Source organism: Brassica oleracea, chromosome C1 (assembly GCF_000695525.1).
Source record: "Brassica oleracea var. oleracea cultivar TO1000 chromosome C1, BOL, whole genome shotgun sequence".
NCBI classification, from domain to species: Eukaryota; Viridiplantae; Streptophyta; class Magnoliopsida; order Brassicales; family Brassicaceae; genus Brassica; species Brassica oleracea.
The window spans coordinates 22,861,773-22,882,404 of record NC_027748.1 but is presented as its reverse complement, the minus strand read 5'-3'; the positions used below and the strand labels follow the sequence as shown (position 1 = coordinate 22,882,404).

General features: G+C 33.9%; 1 protein-coding gene and 1 long non-coding RNA gene across 2 annotated transcripts; both read left to right on the top strand.

The window, feature by feature from the left end:
• Positions 1-10,511: 10,511 nt before the first annotated feature.
• LOC106344429 (bidirectional sugar transporter SWEET11) lies at positions 10,512-12,984 on the top strand. The gene is made up of 6 exons (XM_013783812.1): positions 10,512-10,679; positions 10,810-10,846; positions 10,986-11,196; positions 11,281-11,442; positions 11,531-11,650; positions 12,425-12,984. Exons 1-6 carry the CDS (start codon positions 10,628-10,630, stop codon positions 12,701-12,703), a joined length of 861 nt encoding a protein of 286 aa, XP_013639266.1. The 5' UTR covers positions 10,512-10,627; the 3' UTR covers positions 12,704-12,984.
• A 4,271-nt stretch (positions 12,985-17,255) lies between these two features.
• Positions 17,256-18,858, top strand: LOC106296931. The gene is made up of 3 exons (XR_001261341.1): positions 17,256-17,470; positions 17,684-18,357; positions 18,760-18,858. It is a non-coding gene; the product is annotated as an uncharacterized LOC106296931 (long non-coding RNA).
• The last annotated feature ends 1,774 nt before the right edge of the window (positions 18,859-20,632 follow it).

Genomic DNA, 20,632 nt, shown 5'->3' with positions numbered 1-20,632 from the left:
CAATTTTCATGTAATTTTTTTTTCTCCTTATTTTTGCTACTTAAGACTATTTTTGGTTTTTTCAAATTATCTACACACTTTTAGTTAAGATTTCATAATATTTATATATTTTCCTCTTGTTTTTGCTAATAAAATGTTTTCTTTTTTTTAATATTTTTTGTTCTTTTACTTTCAATGCTAAATTTTAGAAAATAATTTTCAAATTTATTTAGTTTTACTCTAACAATAATTTATACTCCCTCCGTTTATAAATAATGCATGTTCTAACACTTTTTACTTGTTTCCAAAAGATCAATGTTTTAGATTTCTATGTATTTTTCATAATGAATTTTAAACTTCAAGAAATATTAATTGACAATTTTGGATTTATTGAATTGCTATTGGTTTAAATTAATGGGAAATTGTTATAATTTTAAAAATCAATGCATTGATAGTTAAATATTATTTTTTTCTTAATTTTGTGAAAAAAGCTAAAACATGCATTATTAGAAAGAGATGGATCAGTTTTTTTTTTCAATACTTAGATTGAAATAAAGCTAAAAGGAATAAATGTTTTGTAATAATATTATTATATGCAATTTATAATTTATAAGATTTCTTAAATGAATATTTTGAAAATGTGATCATTAATTATCCAAAATGTATATGATTCATTAAAAAAGTAAAATTTTAGGGACTAGCATGATTTTTTCTAATATTTATATATTGTTTCTCAAAAAAAAAAAGTGCTCCATGTTAAATCATTTTCTAGATCCGCTCCTTTGCGTGTGTATATAAGTAAATATATTAAATTGTGTGTGTATATTACGTATATGTAAATATATTTATGTATACTAATAATTTTTATGGTAATGGTTTTGATGTTCTCTACACCTTCCCTTTTTCATTTTAATTTTTCGTTTTATTTCATTTTCTGCGGTTATTTTTTTTCAAAATATATCATTTTCCTTTTTACCCTTTCTGTAACATAGTTTCCGTTTGTGTTTAGTTTTTCTCTATGACCGATTATAATTTGTATGTTTTTTTCATAAACCCTATCGGCTATCCGGTCTGTCCCGGAAAGAAAGCACTTATTGATACAGATTGGATTAATCCGAAAGCGTACTACACTTTCTGATCCGAGTTTGAATACCTTCCGACTATTGTCAGAGAGTGAACCTATCGTCTGTTATGATGCGCCTTGTATAATTTGTATAACATGCAAATTATATAAATTATAAAAATATATATAATTTGTGTTATAGTCTGTATTTTAGTATAAATAATTTTATTCAATTCATTTTTGCTGTTTTTTTGTAGAAAAGAATGCCACAAACAAATTTAAAATTAGAGTTAACAAATAATGAACTAAAAATCAAAATAATAATTAAAAATATTTGAATTCTTGAATGACAACCACATTTGAACAATATTACCAGTAGGGTAACAAATATTTTTTCAAAATAAAAATCAAATAATACCTAATAGTTATGGTTCCTAAATCCATACTTTTTGTGTTTGAGCTGAAAACGAGCATTGTTCAATAATCAAATTCTAAAATATATTGCAACTATTAGTTTGAATATTTTTGTATGTTAGAAATTTATTTGTGCCACATGCCAATTTTTTTTTCTGGGTCCGCCCCTATTCTGGATAACCAAACTGGAAAAGATCAACCAATAAAACAAAGCTCTCTATGGAAAGACCTCGCAGTGCTAGCTAAACAGTCATAAATCTGATTTTGTGCTCGTAGAATATGAGTGATCTTGAAGTCCGGGAAGCATATCTTCAAAGTTTCTATCCTCTCCAATTCTGTTGCAAATCGTGGCCAAGCATGAGGCTCCATAATCATGGCGATCAGTTCCTTACAATCTGTTCCAAAGCTCTGGCATGTCGAATGTGGAAGCATATTTTCCATTGCCCATCGCAGTGCTTCTACTTCTGAATGAAAGGTAGACTCGCGTCAAATGTAATTTCATGTCCCCATAAGTTGAACCTTCCGAAAGCCGTCCATCTAAACACAACCACATCCGCTGAACTGTGATGTAGATGTCCATGACCCATCTAACATGCATATGTTACCCAAGGTTAAAACTTGGGATTCCTCAATACTGTGATCTTCTAGAATTAGTTGCACCATCTCGTTTGCATTAAACCAAGCTTGACATTCACTCTCTGCATAGCGAACTAACTCCAATGGATCTATGTCTATCCCTCTAACGAGTTTGTCATTTCCGGCTTTCCAAATATAACAGATTATCCAGGGATAAAGATCTCTGTCTAATTATGGCTTGAGAATACTGTTCTTTCTCCAGAAGAGATAATCCATATTAGCGTAAATACTCGGTACCCGAAAGATATCTGGACTTGATGGAGTCGCTGATAGGGACCAAGCTTGTAAAGCTGGCGGGCATTCGAATATGGCATAACTGACAAATTCTTCTGGTTCTCCACATCGTGGGCAATAGTTATCGCACCTCATATTACGCCGAATTAAATTCCGCGTTACTGCCAGATGACCTGTGATCAATTGCCATATAAGATGACATATCTTTTGAGGCATTTTTATCGTCCAAGCAAAGGCTTAAAGATTAGTATAACCGTAAAAGAAATCATATATTTTATTTGTTTTTTTAAAAGGGGTTGTATATATATATTTTTATTTTATTTTTTTGGGCTTGTATATTTTATTTGTTCTAAGTACAATATAAATAACTGTGACTTAAAGTTACAAATACAGAAACCCTTAAATGCCAGCTTTGAGTTAATGTTGATGGATTAATATGCAGAATGACCAGGATTTTCCAAAAATTTTGAGGAACTCTTTTGTTTTTTTTTTCTTTTATTTTTTCATTCATTGAGTATCAAAATTATGAATAAATAATTAGCTCGTAATACTAGATTTGTTTAGTTTCATTTATACATGATTTTCCTCCGATTTTGGTTTTCATTTTGGATGTTTAATTTAAATTTTAGTTAAAATAAAATAAACATTAAATTCTTGAATTTTCTAAAAAAAACAATAAATTCTTGAATATGTCTAATTAAAGAAAACATATTATTTCTGTCAATGGTACAGAGAAAACTGTGAAGTGGCTTACTATTTGTCATATAAAGCCATTAATTCATGTTAAGAAGACGTAGTGGCTTTGATTGGTGACATGTGGTATCATTAATTTAGTTTGAGTTAAGGGTTTAAGTCATTGATACCTCAAAAATGTTACCAATTATACATTAAATTTTATTTTTGGATTTTAAATTTGAGTTAACATGTATTATGTTTGAGTTAGAATTTTGAGTTACACTCTTTGTAAATTTTATGTGAAGATTTACTATGTTCATTGTACATGTTCTTGATCTCTCTTAATCTCACTCTCATTTGTGTACAATCGATAACAAATAAAACTAAGTAAAGATTGAAAACAAGAACGTGCAAACGATTTGTTTAGCCGGTCACCACACTTCCCCAAAGATAAGAGAAGCTGTTATACTCACCAGGGCTGATCTATGATCATCAATTCACTAGCTCCGATGACTCTGAAACTTGAGTTACCGTGCGGTTACAATCTTAACCCTCTCTCTCTCTCTCTCTCTCTCTATCTCTCTCTCTCTTGTTCTATCAGCTCAACAACTCTACTGTTCTGAACAGCTCGATCTCAGATATTAACACTCACCCATCTAGATCAGCCTACACGTGTACGACACACATCACAGCCGAGAAAGAGACGATTTACTTAACTAGAACCAGCATAATCACAAACCGATTATGCTTACATTTATTTAACCATCTGTGGACTTAAGACTTGTCTACAATCTTCAAATCTTCTCCTTAGACAACATCTTCTTATCACAATTACTTCTTGGCAATCTTCTTTATCCTTTATCGGACCTTCTTTACTTCTTTTATCCTTTTTTGCTCTTGGCCGAGCAACCCTGAATCCTTTTCCGGACTCCTCCTTAGCTTATGATCTTTACTCTTTAGTGATACGAAGCAACTTCTATGCTGCTTTCACCTTTGACAGCAGAAGTACATTTGTAAATATATCATCTAGATTGTATGCAGTCGATATCTTCGTGACCTTCACCTCCCCAGAGTCAATAAGATCCCTGGCAAAATGATACTTGACAGCCACGTGTTTGGTCCTCTCGTGGAAGAATGCATTATTTGATAATGCTATAGCGCTTTGTGAGTCACAGAATATCTCCACTGAGTTTTGAGGATAACCTAACTCTTCTGCGAACGGTTTCAGCCATAAACCCTCTCTAACAGCTTCTGAAAGTGCTATATATCCTCCCTCAGTTGTAGAAAGAGCTACTACCTATTGTAGAGACGATCTCCAGCTCACTGTATTACCTTCTGCTGTAAACACCATTCCTGTTATCGATCTTCTTTGATCTAAATCAGCCACGTAGCCCGAGTCGTAATACCCTATAATCACAAAGTCTCCTTTCTTCTAGAATCCTAGCTTTTTCTCCACTGAACCCTTTATGTACCTGAGTAGCCACTTCACAGCTTGCCAGTGTTCCTTGAGTTGTCTAGACATAAATCTGCTTCTTAAGCCAACTGAATAAGCTAAATCAGGACTCGTACCCACCATTGAGTACATGATACTCCCCATAGCACTCTGGTATGACACGCTCCGCATCTGCTCCTCATATCCCTTCCACTCCTTATCTGTAGCAGACTTTAAATGAAAATGAGCTCCCATTGATGTGGCTACTGACTTAGGCTGGTCCATTCCGAAATCTGATAAAACATTCCATAAGTAGACTTCATGGGAAACCCATAACTCTCTTCTTTCTTTGTTTCTGATAATTTCCATGCCGAGAATTTTCTTAGCATCCCCCAAGTCATTCATTTCAAACTCTGAGCTTAATACTGCTTTCAGCTTGTTGACATGATCCTTATCAAATGATGCTATAAGAATATCATTAACATATAGTAACATATATAGATGTAATCCCCACTTTTAACGTTCTTAAAATATACACATTGATCATACTTGCTTCTTATGCAACCCTTTGCTCTGATAAATTCATTGAAGTGCTTTAGGGACTGCTTGACTCCGTAAAGCGACTTGGTTAGCTTGCACACCTTGTTTGGAATTTTTTTGCCTAAAACTTCTTCTGGCTGCTCCATTACTATGTATTCTTCTAAATTGCCGTGTAGAAACGCTTCACGTCTATTTGTTGAAGTTCCATTTCGTAATGAGCCACTACTGACAGAATGTATCTTATCGATAAATGTTTTACAACTAGGGAAAATATCTCCTGATAATATATTCCTTCTTTTTGTGAGAATCCCATAATCTTGCCTTGTACCTAGGTGGTTCAACACCTATTATCCCGAGTTTCTTTTTGAATATCCTTTTACAACAAATAGCCTTTTGAGTCTTCGGTCTATCAATTAAACTCCATGTATGATTCTTGTTAAGAGACACAATTTTATCTACAACAGATTCATTCCACTTGTCACCATCAGGATCTCATCGCTTCTTAATAAGACCAAGGTTCAATTCTTGTATCTTCAGACATACAACAAACAAACTCTGCAGATTGGTCTTCCCCATCCCTATCATCACACTCGTAACTTGTATATTTCGCCGGTGGTTTAGTTTGTCTTCTTTGTCTACCCCTTACAAGATGATAATCACTAAGATCTTGAGTTTCTTCTTCTTGTGATGTTTCTCGTCTCTGACGTAGATTGACTTCTACTGTTCTCAGCAACTTCTCCTTGAGTATACATTCCTTCTTCATTGTCTCCAATACTCAGTACAGATAATCTCACCTGACCCTCACTGTTATCTCCCCCTACTTCTCATGTTAATTCCTTTGATACGTCTTTATAGAACGTATCCTCTCTAAACACCACACCGGGTCTGATCACTACCTTATGTTCATCAAATAACCAAACCTTGAATCATTTAATCCCATCTGGATAGTCAGTGAATATATCTCTATTTTCTCTTGGATTTAACTTTCCATCTGATGAGTGAACATATGCTAGACAACCAAAACGTCTTAGACCACCAAGATCAGGAAGAGCTGAAGTCCAAACTTCTTCCGGTATTCTGAACTCTATGGCTGATGATGGTGACCTGTTGATTAAGTAAACTGCAGTTGCTGCAGCCTCTGACCTAAACTTCACACTTAGACCGCTTTCACTTAGCATATTACTTACCTTGTTCATGATGATTCTGTTTAACGTTTCTGCTATCCCATTTTGTTGAGGAGAATATGCGTAGGTTTTGTGTCTTGCAATACCTTCATCTTTACAGAAATTGTCAAATAGATGATTACAAAACTCTAGGCCGTTATTAGTCCTCAGTTTTTTTACCTTTCTTTCACTTTGGTTCTCAACTAGCTTCTTCCAGTTCACAGAACTCTCGAAAGCCTCGTTGTTATACCTCCGAAAATAAATCCAAACCTTTCTTGTGTAGTCGTTTGTGAAAGAAATGAAATAGTGTTTCTTGCTCAGACTCTATGGGACATTAGGTGATCCCCACTGGTCAGAGCGAATGTAATCAAGCTTGTTCTTGGTCACGTGTTTAGCTGTTGCAAAACTGACTCTATGCATTTTACCGATCATATAATCTTCACAAAACTTCAGATCTTCAATCTTGTCCTTCTCGAAACAGCCTCTCTTGGCTAATACTTCGAGACCCTTCTGACCCAAATGTCCTAACCTTTTATGCCACATCTGCATCTCATTATTAATAGAAATTTCTGAACTTGCAGCATTAGAAACCCCTGACTGATCTACTTGTCTTGCTTGAGCATGTAGCATGTATAATGATCTGCTCCGTATACCTTTCATGAAGACCGTGCAGCCTTTGATCACCTTTAGAATACCATTTGACCCTTTGAACTAGCAGCCTTTCTCTTCCAGAACACCCATGGATATCAAATTCCTTGAAATTCCTGGCATGAACCTGACGTGATGAAGAACAAACGTTGTACCATCTTCATTCTCAAACCTGACAGACTTGATGCCTTTAACTTCTGACACTGTATAATTTGCCATCCTGTTATTGCCACTGTCCAATTCTCAAAAGTTGATAAACAGATCCTTCCTTGGGGTCATATGTAAAGAACATCCCGTATCAAGTACCCATTCATCTTTATCATCTTCACCAGAATTTGCTCCATCAGCTAATTAATAACCCGACCAAGTCCTTTACATCATCTTTAACCAACGAAGCCTCTCCCTTATATTGACCATACCTCTGATATTTGTTCCTTTCCAACCAGTTGTAGCACTGCCTTTTGAAATGACCTTCTTTTCCGCAGATCCAGCACCACCATTTGCTGTCCTTAGTCTTGAACCTTGACATGTGCTTATTTTTAACTGCAAAAGCATTTATATTTCTACTATCCGACCTACCTTTAACAAAGTTTTCTTCTCCATTCAACCTAGCAGTAGATGAGTCATTATACTCCATTTATTTAGACCTAGCAGGACTAGCAATCTCATCTACTCTAATTGCTTCTCTACTATATTATCGAGTTTCTTTTAGAGTCTCACACCTGCATGGCAATGCATTGAGTATTAGAATGGCATGAACCTCCTCTGGTATCTCGATACTCGGATTGTTGAGATCCGTAATCAGCTTGAGAAAATCATTGGCTATTTGATCGATGGTTCTTGAATCTTGCATCTGGAATGAGTAGACCTTGAGTTGAGCATGGACTCGGTTAGGTAAATGTCTTCGCCATGTACAGACGATCGAGGAGTTCCCATACTTCTGATGTTGTCTTATACTTATCGAGTTTCCTTAGAACATGCCTACACTTATGAAGATCAGATTCATCACCTTCTCATCTATTTCAAGTCTTGCAACTTCTTCAAGATTTCGTTTCTTCTTCGTGTCTTCATCTTGATCTCCAATCTTCAAAATCACCAAAGCTTGTGATTGTGGAAATTGAACGTCCTTAATACCTTCAATGTTTAGATTCACCAGGATCCTCTTCTTCCAGATCCCGAAGTCTCTGGTGCTATCGAACATCGTCATCGCAACTTTAATCTTGTGTGTCGACATCTCGAAACCGATCTATTCCTTCTTCTGACTGGATCTTCGGCTCAGGTCTCAAAGAACCTGACTTTGATACCAGTTTGTGAAGATTTACTATCTTCCTTGTACATGTTCTTGATCTCTCTATCTCTCTTGATTTTGTTCTCGTTTGTGTACAATTGATCACAAAAAAAACTAAGTAAAGATTGAAAGCAAAAAAATGCACAAGATTTTTTTTTTCTGGTCTTCACCACACTTCCCCAAAGATAAGAGAAGTTGCTATACTCACCGGGGATAATCTGATCAGCAATCTACTAGCTCCGATGACTCTGAAACTTGAGTCACCGTGCGGTTACAATCTTAACCGTCTCTCTTTTTCTCTCTCCCTCTCTTTCGTTAGTTCTATCAGATCAACAATTCTACTGATCTGAACAGCTCGATCTTTAATATTAACACTCACCCATCTAGATCACCCTACACTGTATGACACACATCACATCCAAGAGAGAGACGGTTTACTTAACTCAAACCAGCATAATCACAAACTGATTATGCTTACCAATAATTTAACCGGATGTGGACTTAAGACTTGTATATATTCTGCATTTGATAACTCAAAATTTAATGCAACATCAAAGAAAAACCATGTTTTAGAAGTTGAGTTAGAGTTTTAATTATTTTTCCTGTTTAAAAGGAAACACTGAGGTTTCGTGCTACAACCGGTTTGGACGTTTATAGGTTAAAGAAAAATATATGTTACATTGTGAAAACATTATAAAAGAGTAGTTTTCGTTCTTTTTCTTATACAAACGCCTCATAAGAGACACACCTTAAATTATTGTAAGAGAATTTAACTTAGGTTACTTAGGTTAGAAGTTATCTTGACCTAGGTCTAGTACTGAAAGTAAACACACAAACGATTTAACGAGTTCCCAGCCCTCGGCGCGGTACGTCTCGTGGGAGAACTTCTTCTCCCAAAATCCACTAGATCAAAGAGACACTAGAAACACCAAAGTAGTGTTCTAGATAGTTTGTCACACAAGTATCAAATACCCTTCTCAAGAGAATACAACAAAGCCCTTAGATCAACTAGACTTAGGCCTAAGCTATTGATCTTATATTGTTGTCTCCTACCCCTTGCACTTCACCTTGATCTAAATACTTGTTGCTGTCTGCTCTGTAACAATCTTCTTGTATTGTACGGCTTAACCTAATCAACATACTCACATTATGTTTATATGTGATTAGGTGTTTCAGCTGGAGTGGGCCTGCGTGTTATTGGCCCAAGTCACACTAGCATTGCTTCTGGCCCATCTGTCTTGCCGAAGCCCAAGCTATGTTCACAATTATGGAAAAGGAATTCAAATACTATAAGAAATTGAGCTACGTGAGTAGATTTTATAATTGTAAATTTTAATTTTATTAAAGTTTTAAACCCACAGATTTAGCAATATTTATGAGACTAAAACAAAAAAAAAGTTCAAATACTAGTTTCAATAATGAAGTTACCTTAGTTATCTTTATTTGTAAATTTGCAAATTTTTTATAGTTGTTAAACTCACAAACCTTTTTTTTTTGTTGAACTCACAAACTTTAGTAATATCTTATGTTTATTGTTTTTATTTTCAATTATTAATTTAACAATATTATACAACTCTATCTAATTATTTTGATAATAAATGAATGTTTTCTTGGTTTTGGATAAATATTCATTATGTTTATGTTTATTTTTTTAATTATTTTACTGAAAAATATACGCAACTTATATATCAAAACTGTTATCAGTCACTAATTTTAGTAAAATTATAACTTTTATTTTTACTGCAAAGTTACTACATATAATTACAATTTTTACCACGTAATTTTTATTACAAATTACATCGATTTACAATACATACTGCAACTCAAACTTAATACTACGTACCACCAATGGAGCCAATAAATATTTTATTAGGTCAAAACAATACCGTATGGAAAATATTTATTATGTCTTCTAAATAAATAAGAAAATTGGTCAAAACCACATAATTGGAAAATAATTAGTTACGTCATAGTTTCTTTCATTCTCGAGTTTTCCAATCAGAACTATTCTGCGTATATATGGATGCATAGATAGATTCTCTATACATAATCCTTAAAAAGAACATGCCTAAACTGAGATTGATAAGCATTAGTAATATCTAACCAAGTATTTATCTCTTAAACCAAAAAAAAAGTTAAACATTTATTTTAGTAAAGGGTGTTTTTTTTCTTACGTCAACATGTATACATTTTGGTAATGGATTAACGTGTGACTTATTGTTATATGTGCCTATAATATTTTTCTTCTTTTTTTTTGTAATACAACTACAGTGACACTAATGCCTTTTTTTTTGGTCTAATGCTTTCTAATATACATTTTCTAAAATTATTCAAAGTATTATTGTTCACACAAACATTTCACTTTTCCATCTCCTCCTACACAAACCCCATTCCTGTCTTTGGTCCTAACCCTCTATATATACACGAAGTCCTCGAAATGCTAAGTTCGTGACATCAGCTTTTATATTAAGAACATTTACAAATCTGAGTTCGATCTTTCTTCTTCTTCTTCCTCCAAAACACCCTAAAAACTTTATTTCAACCAAAAGAAAACCATGCCTCTCTTCGACACTCACAACACATGGGCCTTTGTCTTTGGTTTGATGGGTATGATACTAACTGTTGTGTTCATTTCATATAGCATAATTATCTACAAATTCTAAAATCCTAATCGATTTGCAGGGATTTAGTATGTATTTATTAATACCATTTTTGTTATATTCTCTGTACTTTCCAGGAAATGTCATCTCCTTCGCGGTGTTCCTCTCTCCTGTGTAAGTTCTATTCACATATTACCTCAATATCTATTAGATAAACAAGACATAAAATACTTATCTTTGTGTTATCACGTGTTAATACATTTGTCTACATCAAAAGTATCCTCTATAATGAGATTATATGAAATGGATGCAGGCCAACGTTCTATAGGGTTTGGAAGAAGAAGACAACGGAAGGGTTTCAGTCTCTTCCTTACGTTGTGGCGCTCTTCAGCGCAACACTTTGGCTTTACTACGCAACACAGAAGAAAGATGTCTTCCTCCTCGTCACCATCAACTCTTTTGGATGTTTCATAGAAACTATCTACATCTCTATCTTCCTTGCCTTCGCCCCCAAGAAAGCTCGGGTATCTAAACATACTCAATTTAAATAGGAATATGTGTTTACGAATTCAAATCAATACTCTAACTAAAATAGTTAACGGATGCAGATGTTGACAGTTAAGTTACTTCTTCTCATGAACTTTGGAGGATTCTGTCTGATTCTCCTTCTATGCCAATTCTTGGCAAAAGGAATTACACGTGCCAAGATCATCGGAGGAATATGTGTCGGATTCTCTGTTTGTGTTTTTGCTGCTCCTCTAAGCATAATCGTAAGCATTTCAAAAGAGCTAAGTATATAAAGTGGTGAGTAATTAATATATACTTTCTATAATTAACAAATTTATGATTTTAACACAGAGGACGGTAATAAAGACAAGGAGTGTGGAGTACATGCCCTTTAGCTTATCCTTAACCCTTACAATCAGTGCTGTCGTGTGGCTCCTTTATGGTCTTGCTCTCAAGGACATGTATGTTGCTGTAAGGCATTTCTTCGGCTTTCTCTGTTTATTTATTTATATACTAATTTGTACATATAGCGTATTTGCATGTACCGTCTAAAATCTCGTGGAAACTGACAAACTCAATATATAAATTTACTGACCACCGTAATCCCTATAGCAAATCACATATACCTGGTTTATCATAAACCATTACAGATCCGGTTTTTAAATTACCCTTACCGTTGAAATCATAAACCGGTTTATGAGGAGATGTAGAATCTTTGTTTTTCGCAAGAATTTAAAAAGAGATACGGAAATCAAAATCTATATTACATGAAAGGAGGTGTTTATGTTTCTAATGTACCTGAGACTTTGAGGTTCTAAATCATAGATCCATAGATAAAAAGAGATACGGATTGGCAAAAGATAAACAATTAAAGAAAGCAAAGCCCTTTTGTTTGGTATTGTCCTTTACGATTAGAAACGATAAGACATATTGTAAAGAGATTCGCTTTATATTCCAAAGAAATATTAAATAAGTATAGCTTTTTCAAAAGAAATTTAATACTAGAGTTCTTTTATCTCTATTGTTACGTAGAAATTATATATATTTTTTTTTTGAATAAGTAGAAATTATATATTGTACTTAACTTCTATCCATGGCGCACAAGTTTGTCATAGACTTTACTTTTGTAATAAGCTTATTTTTACGCACTTTATTCATAAATTATAAAGTGGAAAAGTGAGTAATAAATCATTATTATCATGTTATTGCCACTAAACAATTTTTTTGGCTTTTGTCTTTTTCTAGTTCCCTAACGTGCTTGGCTTTGCTCTCGGTGCACTTCAAATGATACTCTATGTGGTCTACAGATACTGTAAAACGCCGCCGCAGTTGGGAGAAAAAGAAGTAGAAGCTGCAAAGTTACCCGAGGTGAGTCTCGATATGTTGAAGCTAGGCACAGTGTCATCCCCTGAGCCAATCGCAGTCGTTCGTCAAACGAACAAGTGTACCTGCGGAAATGATCAGAGATCTGAGACTGAAGATGGACAAAACGGCAAGCAGTCCTCTTCCGCAACACCTACATGAACAAGAATAAACAATCTCGTTGACGACTATGCAATGTTGATTCTTACCCCAACTTGATATACCAACCACCACGTGTACCCGTTACGCTGTCGTATTTTTCTGAGTTTATCAAGCGTGCGAAGTAGAAATAATTTCCGGGAAAATATATGTGCATTTGCCAATTTTATATATGTATTTCTGGAATTAATTTCTCCACTTCTTTTTTAAAAATTTATGTAATTACCTATTGGGGATATGTACATTTCCTATTTTCGGATTTAATCAATAACTAGGTTAAGACCGTGGGTAGCGCGGAATGAACATTATATATATAAATTATTTTAGGTATTATATGTTTTTATATATTATTAAATAATAAATATATATTGTATAATTAAAAATCAGTAACTATTACATATATAAATAAATTGGTGTGAATATACAAATCAATTTTATTAATCGGAACAACAATTTTTTTTCTATTTGAAATGATATATATATTATAATAAAGTTGTCTCGTCTCTTCAGCAAGGAGGGGTGGACAAATTACGACACGTCAGCACTGAATCAAACCCCTCTTCCGTCATCTGTTCACCTTCCCTGAAATTTTCAGACTCCAGCTTTAGATATCTGTAACGCTTTGCCTAGACGATGAGCTGTTTCCTTTACTTATCACCATTAAACCACTCCTTCAATCTCTCACATTACGAAGAATTCAGTTTCCTCCTTCCCAAAAGTTGAGATGAAAACCCTAAAAAAAACGTTCTTTAAATTTCATCTAATAAGTCTTCAGATCACGCTGCATCAACATAATATAATCTCTTTCTTACAACAAAACCTGCAATAATGGTGGCTTATAGAACTTTTTCTGATGTTAACACCGGTCTCTGTTCCTATACAGTTGTCCCGCATCTTATGCGATTTTAGGAGGCCCGAAACGTCAACAAATGAGGGAACTGGTGGGAGTGGACATCCTCCTTCTTGATGAAAAGGTTTGTCTCCTTATGTTCCTTTCTTATCGCTGAGCCTGACAGCTTCTCATACACTTCAAGACCTCTAATTGTGTTTGCCTCTTCCCAGGAGACGCTTATGCAAGGGTCTATCAGTGTACATCGGCTTAATACTTTCCGACAGCTGCTGACAGAAGGTGCAACTTACGAGATCAGACGGTTTGATGTTATAAGTAGCAACGCCGAATTTCAAGTTCTCAGATTCAAACGTATCGATCCACTTCACAAACTATACTAAGTTTGTTGAGAGGACCGAATCAGGTGCTTCAATTCCCCAGAAAGGAAAATATTTTCTTGTGCCAGACTTCGGTGGTATGCAAATCAAGCTCGGAAGAAAGAGTTTGTTCTCTATCATGTTCGGTGTAATTTCTCTGAGTGTTAAGTTTATCTATGTGTCGTGAAGGTGAGAGAGATTTTTGTGTCTTTGCAGGTTCCTTTGTATGTGGATGAAGATATCATGGCGGCTACTCTTCATGATCGATGTGTCTCGAAGGTGAAAGATTTTTAGTTTATGGTTGATCTCTTCTGTTTTCACTGTTGGCCACAAGCTTTTATAAATTCAGTAAATCTTTATTTTTCATTTCATGATCATGAAATTACCATCAAGTTCTTACATAGACATAACTGACTACAATTCTTCTTAGTGATGTTAGCTGATTAGGACTAACAGATTTCAAAAGAAATGAAGAAGGAGATCAGAATTTAGGCTCATGATATTTTTTTTAAGCTTATTTGGCGGCTATTTAGTGTGATATGGTGCCAATAGTTTCATGATTATGAGGCGTGATCACCGTAAGTAATTTTGGCTTATTGTTTGCGTTTGGGCTGTGCATAATCTGCTTCTGTATGTGGAGTAGAGTCTACATTTCTCTAACTGTTTTTGTCTTCTCTCTCTGCAGGAGTTGAAAAACCAGTGGCTTCTGCTCAAAATGATTTCTCAGTCAATACAAAGGTAAATGGAAGAAGCATCGTCAGATACCATATTTACATTCTGAAAAAAGAGACCAGAGGTGGATACAAACATCTTCACATGTCTGTATATCTTGTTTTGTAAGAGAGAGCGAGTCATTTGCGGAGAAACCTGAAAAGCTAAGAAACTGGCATTGTATGACTCGCTGATCTGGGACGAACATGCGTCTTTGAAGGACTCGCTATTAGAAATTAAAAAAAACCACATAAACAACAAGTTTTATACAGGTATTCCATATAAGTTTCTCTTAAATTTCATATAGTTCTACTGCGTACAAGTTTTTTGATTTGCTATTTTGTCATTTATTGTGCTGCATCTCTGACATAGCTTTTAGTGGTGTTTTACAGCGTATGCTGAGAGATTCAGAAGCTGGATATTAATGAAATTGTTTACTCTCAGGCAAATCACATAAGAGATTGTTGCTTCCAAGGGTGATTATCCGAAGCTCAGTTGCCTTGAATAAAGACTGCATGAGTAACCCCTTGAAAAAATTGCTTGACAGATCCAAAATCCAAGAACAAGTCCGGAGTGACAGAACCAAGGTGTTTGTTGAGAAGTACCAATCTTGTGACTCTGAACATGTATGGTGTGTTGGGCTTCCCAAATTATATACACGTGACACCTGTCCACAAGAATGGTTTTATCTCATCATAGTTCCAGTTACGTATAACACAGAGAGGGTTACCGAGGATAGAGTATTTGAAAGATATCAGAAGAACACCATCAGTGCTGAAGGAATTGTACCTCATGAGAGCTATATTCTTCGCCAAGTACACAAAGTGAGTGGGGGAAGTTAATACGTATATCTATGTTCCGCTATGGTTTTAGTCATTGTTTGCTTTAATTATCGAAAAATATAAAACCGTATTGTAACCCTGAATAATTAATTCACTGTTAATGATTTTCCGGTGATTTCAAGCAGCAGCTGGAAAGCATTCAGAAGATGATGGAACCAGTTCTATTGATCGGCTTCCTCATAGGTTTGCTTTAATATTTCATTTCATCATCTTCTTCTTATATAGACATGTGGTTGATTCTCATCGTGTTTATTCGTTGTGGCGCACTTTCTCAGGTTTTCTAAATCGATAAAATTGCTTATCTATGCTTTTGTGATCTATAGAAAGATACCATGCAGAGAAGCTAATAAAGATCCAATTTTTTTGCAACACTAAAACAACAGCTCATTATCTGGGAGAATATTACGCACCAGGACAAGGTATATCAATCAATCTAACTAAGTACTTTGACTTCCAATTTTCTAAATCATGTGTAGCATGTGCCTCTTCTATAGGTACAACCAGGGTCTGCTACTGATGGAAGTTCACAAGCTAATGACATTGATGGGAAGAAGAAAGCTAAGCGGGCAGAGGTTCCTACTAACACCTGCCAATTTCCACCCATCAAGTCCATGGATGTTTCACAACACTAATGAGAGGCATCCCATTATATATATCTCTTTAAGTAAGCTACTTTTTCTAGGATTTCCCTTCTCCTTATGTTTTCTTATTAATCAGTGGAAACCTTAACGTATACCTCTGCTTTATATTAAAGGTATGCTTAGCTCAATGCATACAATGCTTTGTAAGTTGATCCAAAATCATTTGAATATACAGAAATGCAGAAAACTGTTATATTATAGACTTTAACAGATTGTTGGAGGCTCATACGTGTCCTCATCGTTTGACAAAAAAAAAATTCCTCATCTGACTGAAAATTGGTATTGGACACTATTATTATTATTTTTTTGTCAACGAGTGGACACTATTATTTAACTTATGAATCTGATCTCATTTACTACATAGTGGCTCTCCGAGTTTTAGTGTTCATAATTGTTTGCTTGATAAATTGTTACATTGTCAAATAAGTTATGCCATTTTAGTTGGTAGTCTTTTGATTATGCTTACAGATATGGGCTACAAGAATACAATATGTAATGATATGTTTTGTGATTTTGTTATATTTACAATTAGGGAGGTTAATTGCTGAGCGAAGCTTGAAGAGGTTTATTCATTTTAAATTCTCAATATTTTTCTTTGTTATTTTCAGTTTTGATCTCTTTTACTTCATTAATTCACTCATGTGTGCAAAACAAAAGTGTCTCTTTAACCCCACTCAACAGATTGTGTACATGTTTTTTGCTGGTAATCCCTGGAGTTTCTCTTTGAATTGGGCCGAACTGTGTGCACACATATCAAATCCAAATGCACTACCAACTTACAATTTTTTAGAAACAAAAATAACAAATAAGTATTATCTTAGAAAACAAATTATAACAATTTTTCAACGTTAAATGTTAACACATAAAATTTACAATATGATCTACTTATATTTATTATATTCAATTTAAAGTAATTTTAAATAATTTATAAAATTAAAATATATTTTAATATATTTTTTTATTGTAAACTTACCCGCCCGTAGGGCGGGCCAACCCGTAGTCTATATATAAAGTATTGTTTTTCTCATGTGAGTGTGCCACGTCAGCGCCAGGTCAAAAAGTCGATGTCCTTAGATGCGACACGTGCCCGCGTACAATTGTTTGGGCTTTTATTATATCTGGGCTGTTTTACGTATAAACCCAAGTATGTTTCCAGTTCTTCCGTCTGCGTTAAGAAGACGTCACCGTCGCTTCGATCCAAGTACAGGCCACCGCTTCTTACCAGAAGAGGTGTAACGGTGTAAGCTTTCATTGAATCTCCGTCATCTACGTTCTCATTCACTCCATTAAACCACCACCTTCATTAACTCGCATTCAATAGCACCTTCACCCTCCTCGATGGTTACAAAAGTTATTCCATAAATGAAGAGGTAAGCTTCGCCGAAATTCATCAATCATCATAATCCTCTGCTTCAGTAATGAGATTTCTTCATAGAAATAATTGTTGTTATTAGTTTCTCTGTTTTATTCCCTCTTCTCTCCTCGTATTCGTTCAACATTACATTACTTTGTTCGTCCCTCACTTTCAAAATCTTAGGATCTATCTTTGAAGTGGTAGTCAAAGTTGAAAATTTGATTAACAGGTCAAATACAAAACCAGGAGAAGTAGCTTGGAAGAAAGAAAGGAGAATGAATTAGAGGGAGAAGAAACTGAGACAGAGCATCAGCAATCAGATGGAATTAAGGCCAAACGTTTTTTGTTCTCAAAATTAGTCAAAGTTGTTATTATTATGTTGTTGTATCTATCTTTGGCGGTCTTTGTGGACTAAGTTAAGAATAAAGCTTCCGTTGGTGTGTCAATGGCGAGTTATACGATGGTACCAGCTTCTCTCCAAGGTTTTGCCATATTATTTTCTGAGTTCACCCTTAAAACAACTCAAACGTCAAAACAAGATATATGTAGGGAAACAAGATGGAAAAAAGAGTCGGAGAGATTTGGAAAACAAATATTTTTTTGCAGGACTTACGATGGGAAGTCGTAGAGATGCAAAATATTGTCTTTCCAAGAGCACGACAAAACTGGCTTGGTTTCTTCATCATGTACGCCAGAGGTTCTGCTCTGATGAACTGTTTATGGCGATGAGGTTCTTATTAGATAGAGTTCTTGGCACTGCTCTAAATCGCTGATGCTCTGCAAAGACTTAGTTCTCACTCTCCACCATCTGGATTTAGCTCTTACCCTGGTCTCAACTGCTCTCGGAACCATCGAATCCATTGGCAAGGCAAGTCCGTCTCTCGCTGGAAAGCCGGAAACCAGGTAGGTATTACTGAGTTTACAACACTGTGGTTACGGATTATGACACTCATCTGTATTAAATTCCCTTGAGATACCTTTTCTTTGAAAAAAAAAAGCTCCCTTTAGATATGTGAGCTTGATTATAAGATTGATGTAAATATGCTGCTCGGTTCCCATTTTCATGTTCTTAGTGACTTAGAATTCGGTGATACAACAATTGAGTAAGTGTTAGAGAGGTTTCTGGTTGCAATTTACTTTCATCTGCTTAGTTGTTGATTAATCTTGTTCCAGTTTGTGTTTGATTGCCTTCAAACCCTCTACTTAGGCTTAGATTGACCCAACGATGGTTGGAGGTATTGAGATTCCATTTATAATAAGTAACAGCTTATATTCGTATCCCTATCAACTTTATTTCGTTTACAGGAACTGACAGCACCCATTACTTGACACTGGTACTTGAAACATCTCATTACTTGCAGTGAAAGTAACCGGCTCTAATGCTTGGATGTCTTGGAGACAGGTTCACGAAGACAAAAGAGGTAGCAATCCCACTAATTATCATCCCCTCTAATGCTTCGGCAACAACATCAATTGCAAAACTAGAATCACTATTATTTTGAGACTTCACTCTATTTACATTTTTACATTTTCGTCCACATACAACTCTTATTTTATACTATAAATTATTCTAACATGTGTACAAACATATAAAAATAATAGAAATAGATTGTACACCCTTAATATTGATAGGTAAAAAAGTATACATCGCAAATTCTGATGTAAGGACATGTATATTAATCAATAATCATTATTAAATTTCATAAATAATATATACGGAAAGAGTAAAAAATTAGTAACCAACCCATAACATTCTCTTCCTACAATCAACACTCTAATAGACAATAAAAAAAATAAACATAGATTCACAACTACGTAAAAATAAAATATTTAGTTCTATCGTCAATAAGAGACACACAATATAAAATAATGTTAGAGAATGAATAAATCAACAATTTTACACCATTGAAATAAGAAAAAGAATAAAACTTCAAATAAACAATCTTATCAACCCTAAAAAAAAGTTTAGTTAATTGTAATGAGACTGAAACTAGATAAAGAATAACAATCAATAAAATAATGAATCATATTAATATAGAACAAAACATTTTAAAACAAAACAAATATTAGACAAAAATCAAAAATCTTTACTCTAACAATTTAAATTATTTTCAAATTATCATCCCGCCCGTAGGGCGGGCCGGCACTAGTATAATTAAATTTAAATGATATTAGCATACATAGTATATTTTTAATATTAATATCTATTAAATGATGCTTTCTACTCATATTGTTTTTTGAGCATTTGTATCTTTTATAGAAAAATTTTAAATTACTGATAACAAAATTTTCATTATGGAATTAAAATTTTTAGTAATTTATAATTTTTTAAAAAATTAAGTTGTCAATGTTTGTTCAAAGCTTTTATCAAAAAAATTGTTCAAATTAAAATTTGAAATTAAAATAGTTACATATTTTATATGGTATATATTTTAATTTAAAACGATATATATATTTATATATATATATATATATTTTAAACCATGGATCACAAAATTGGAATATGAGACTTGTAAGAGTTTAAGTAATTTATAGTCGTTTTTAAAAATTCAAAATATAACATATAAAGAAAATTTTAAATTTTTTATATGATTAATGTGTTTGTTTAGTTTATTTTAATAGTTTAAAATTAAACAAATATGATAGAAGATACACTAATTTTTATCAAATATTTATTATTCAAAATTATTAACTGTCATATATACTTAAGCCACATTAGGCAATTCTGTAAGTTTTATTTAAGCAAATAATAATGAACATTAATAATGAATTTATGGTTAATTTAATAAAAAACTTATTATATAATTAGATGGACCAACCTATTTCTCTAATGATTATAAGAATCGTCATAGTGATAACACGTGGCTACAAAAAGAAGTTGTAGTGTTTAATTAATATATAGAGGATATATATCGTCTTGATTGTCTCTCTTTTTGTTCTAGTTCATGACACGTTGGCTGATTATTTCAAGTAGTATCATTATATAGGCTGCAACTGAAATACTAATTTTAGTATAAATATGCTTATAATCCATCATTTTATAGTAGTCCATAAAATATTTACCAGTTACAATGTATTTTTAAGAAATCTCACATATTCACATATTTAAGTAAAGGGTGTATATTTATGTTATGAGAATTTGGGGACAAATTCTTTTCGGGGGGGGGGGGGGGGGGGG

What these genes read in the sequence shown, in the direction of transcription:
- LOC106344429 (XM_013783812.1), top strand. Translation starts at nt 10,628, where the DNA reads ATGCCTCTCTTCGACACTCACAACACATGGGCCTTTGTCTTTGGTTTG. An exon ending in CTGCTCCTCTAAGCATAATC is followed by an intron (nt 11,443 to 11,530) that starts GTAAGCATTTCA and finishes ATTTTAACACAG; the next exon opens with AGGACGGTAATAAAGACAAG. An exon ending in TCAAGGACATGTATGTTGCT is followed by an intron (nt 11,651 to 12,424) that starts GTAAGGCATTTC and finishes GTCTTTTTCTAG; the next exon opens with TTCCCTAACGTGCTTGGCTT.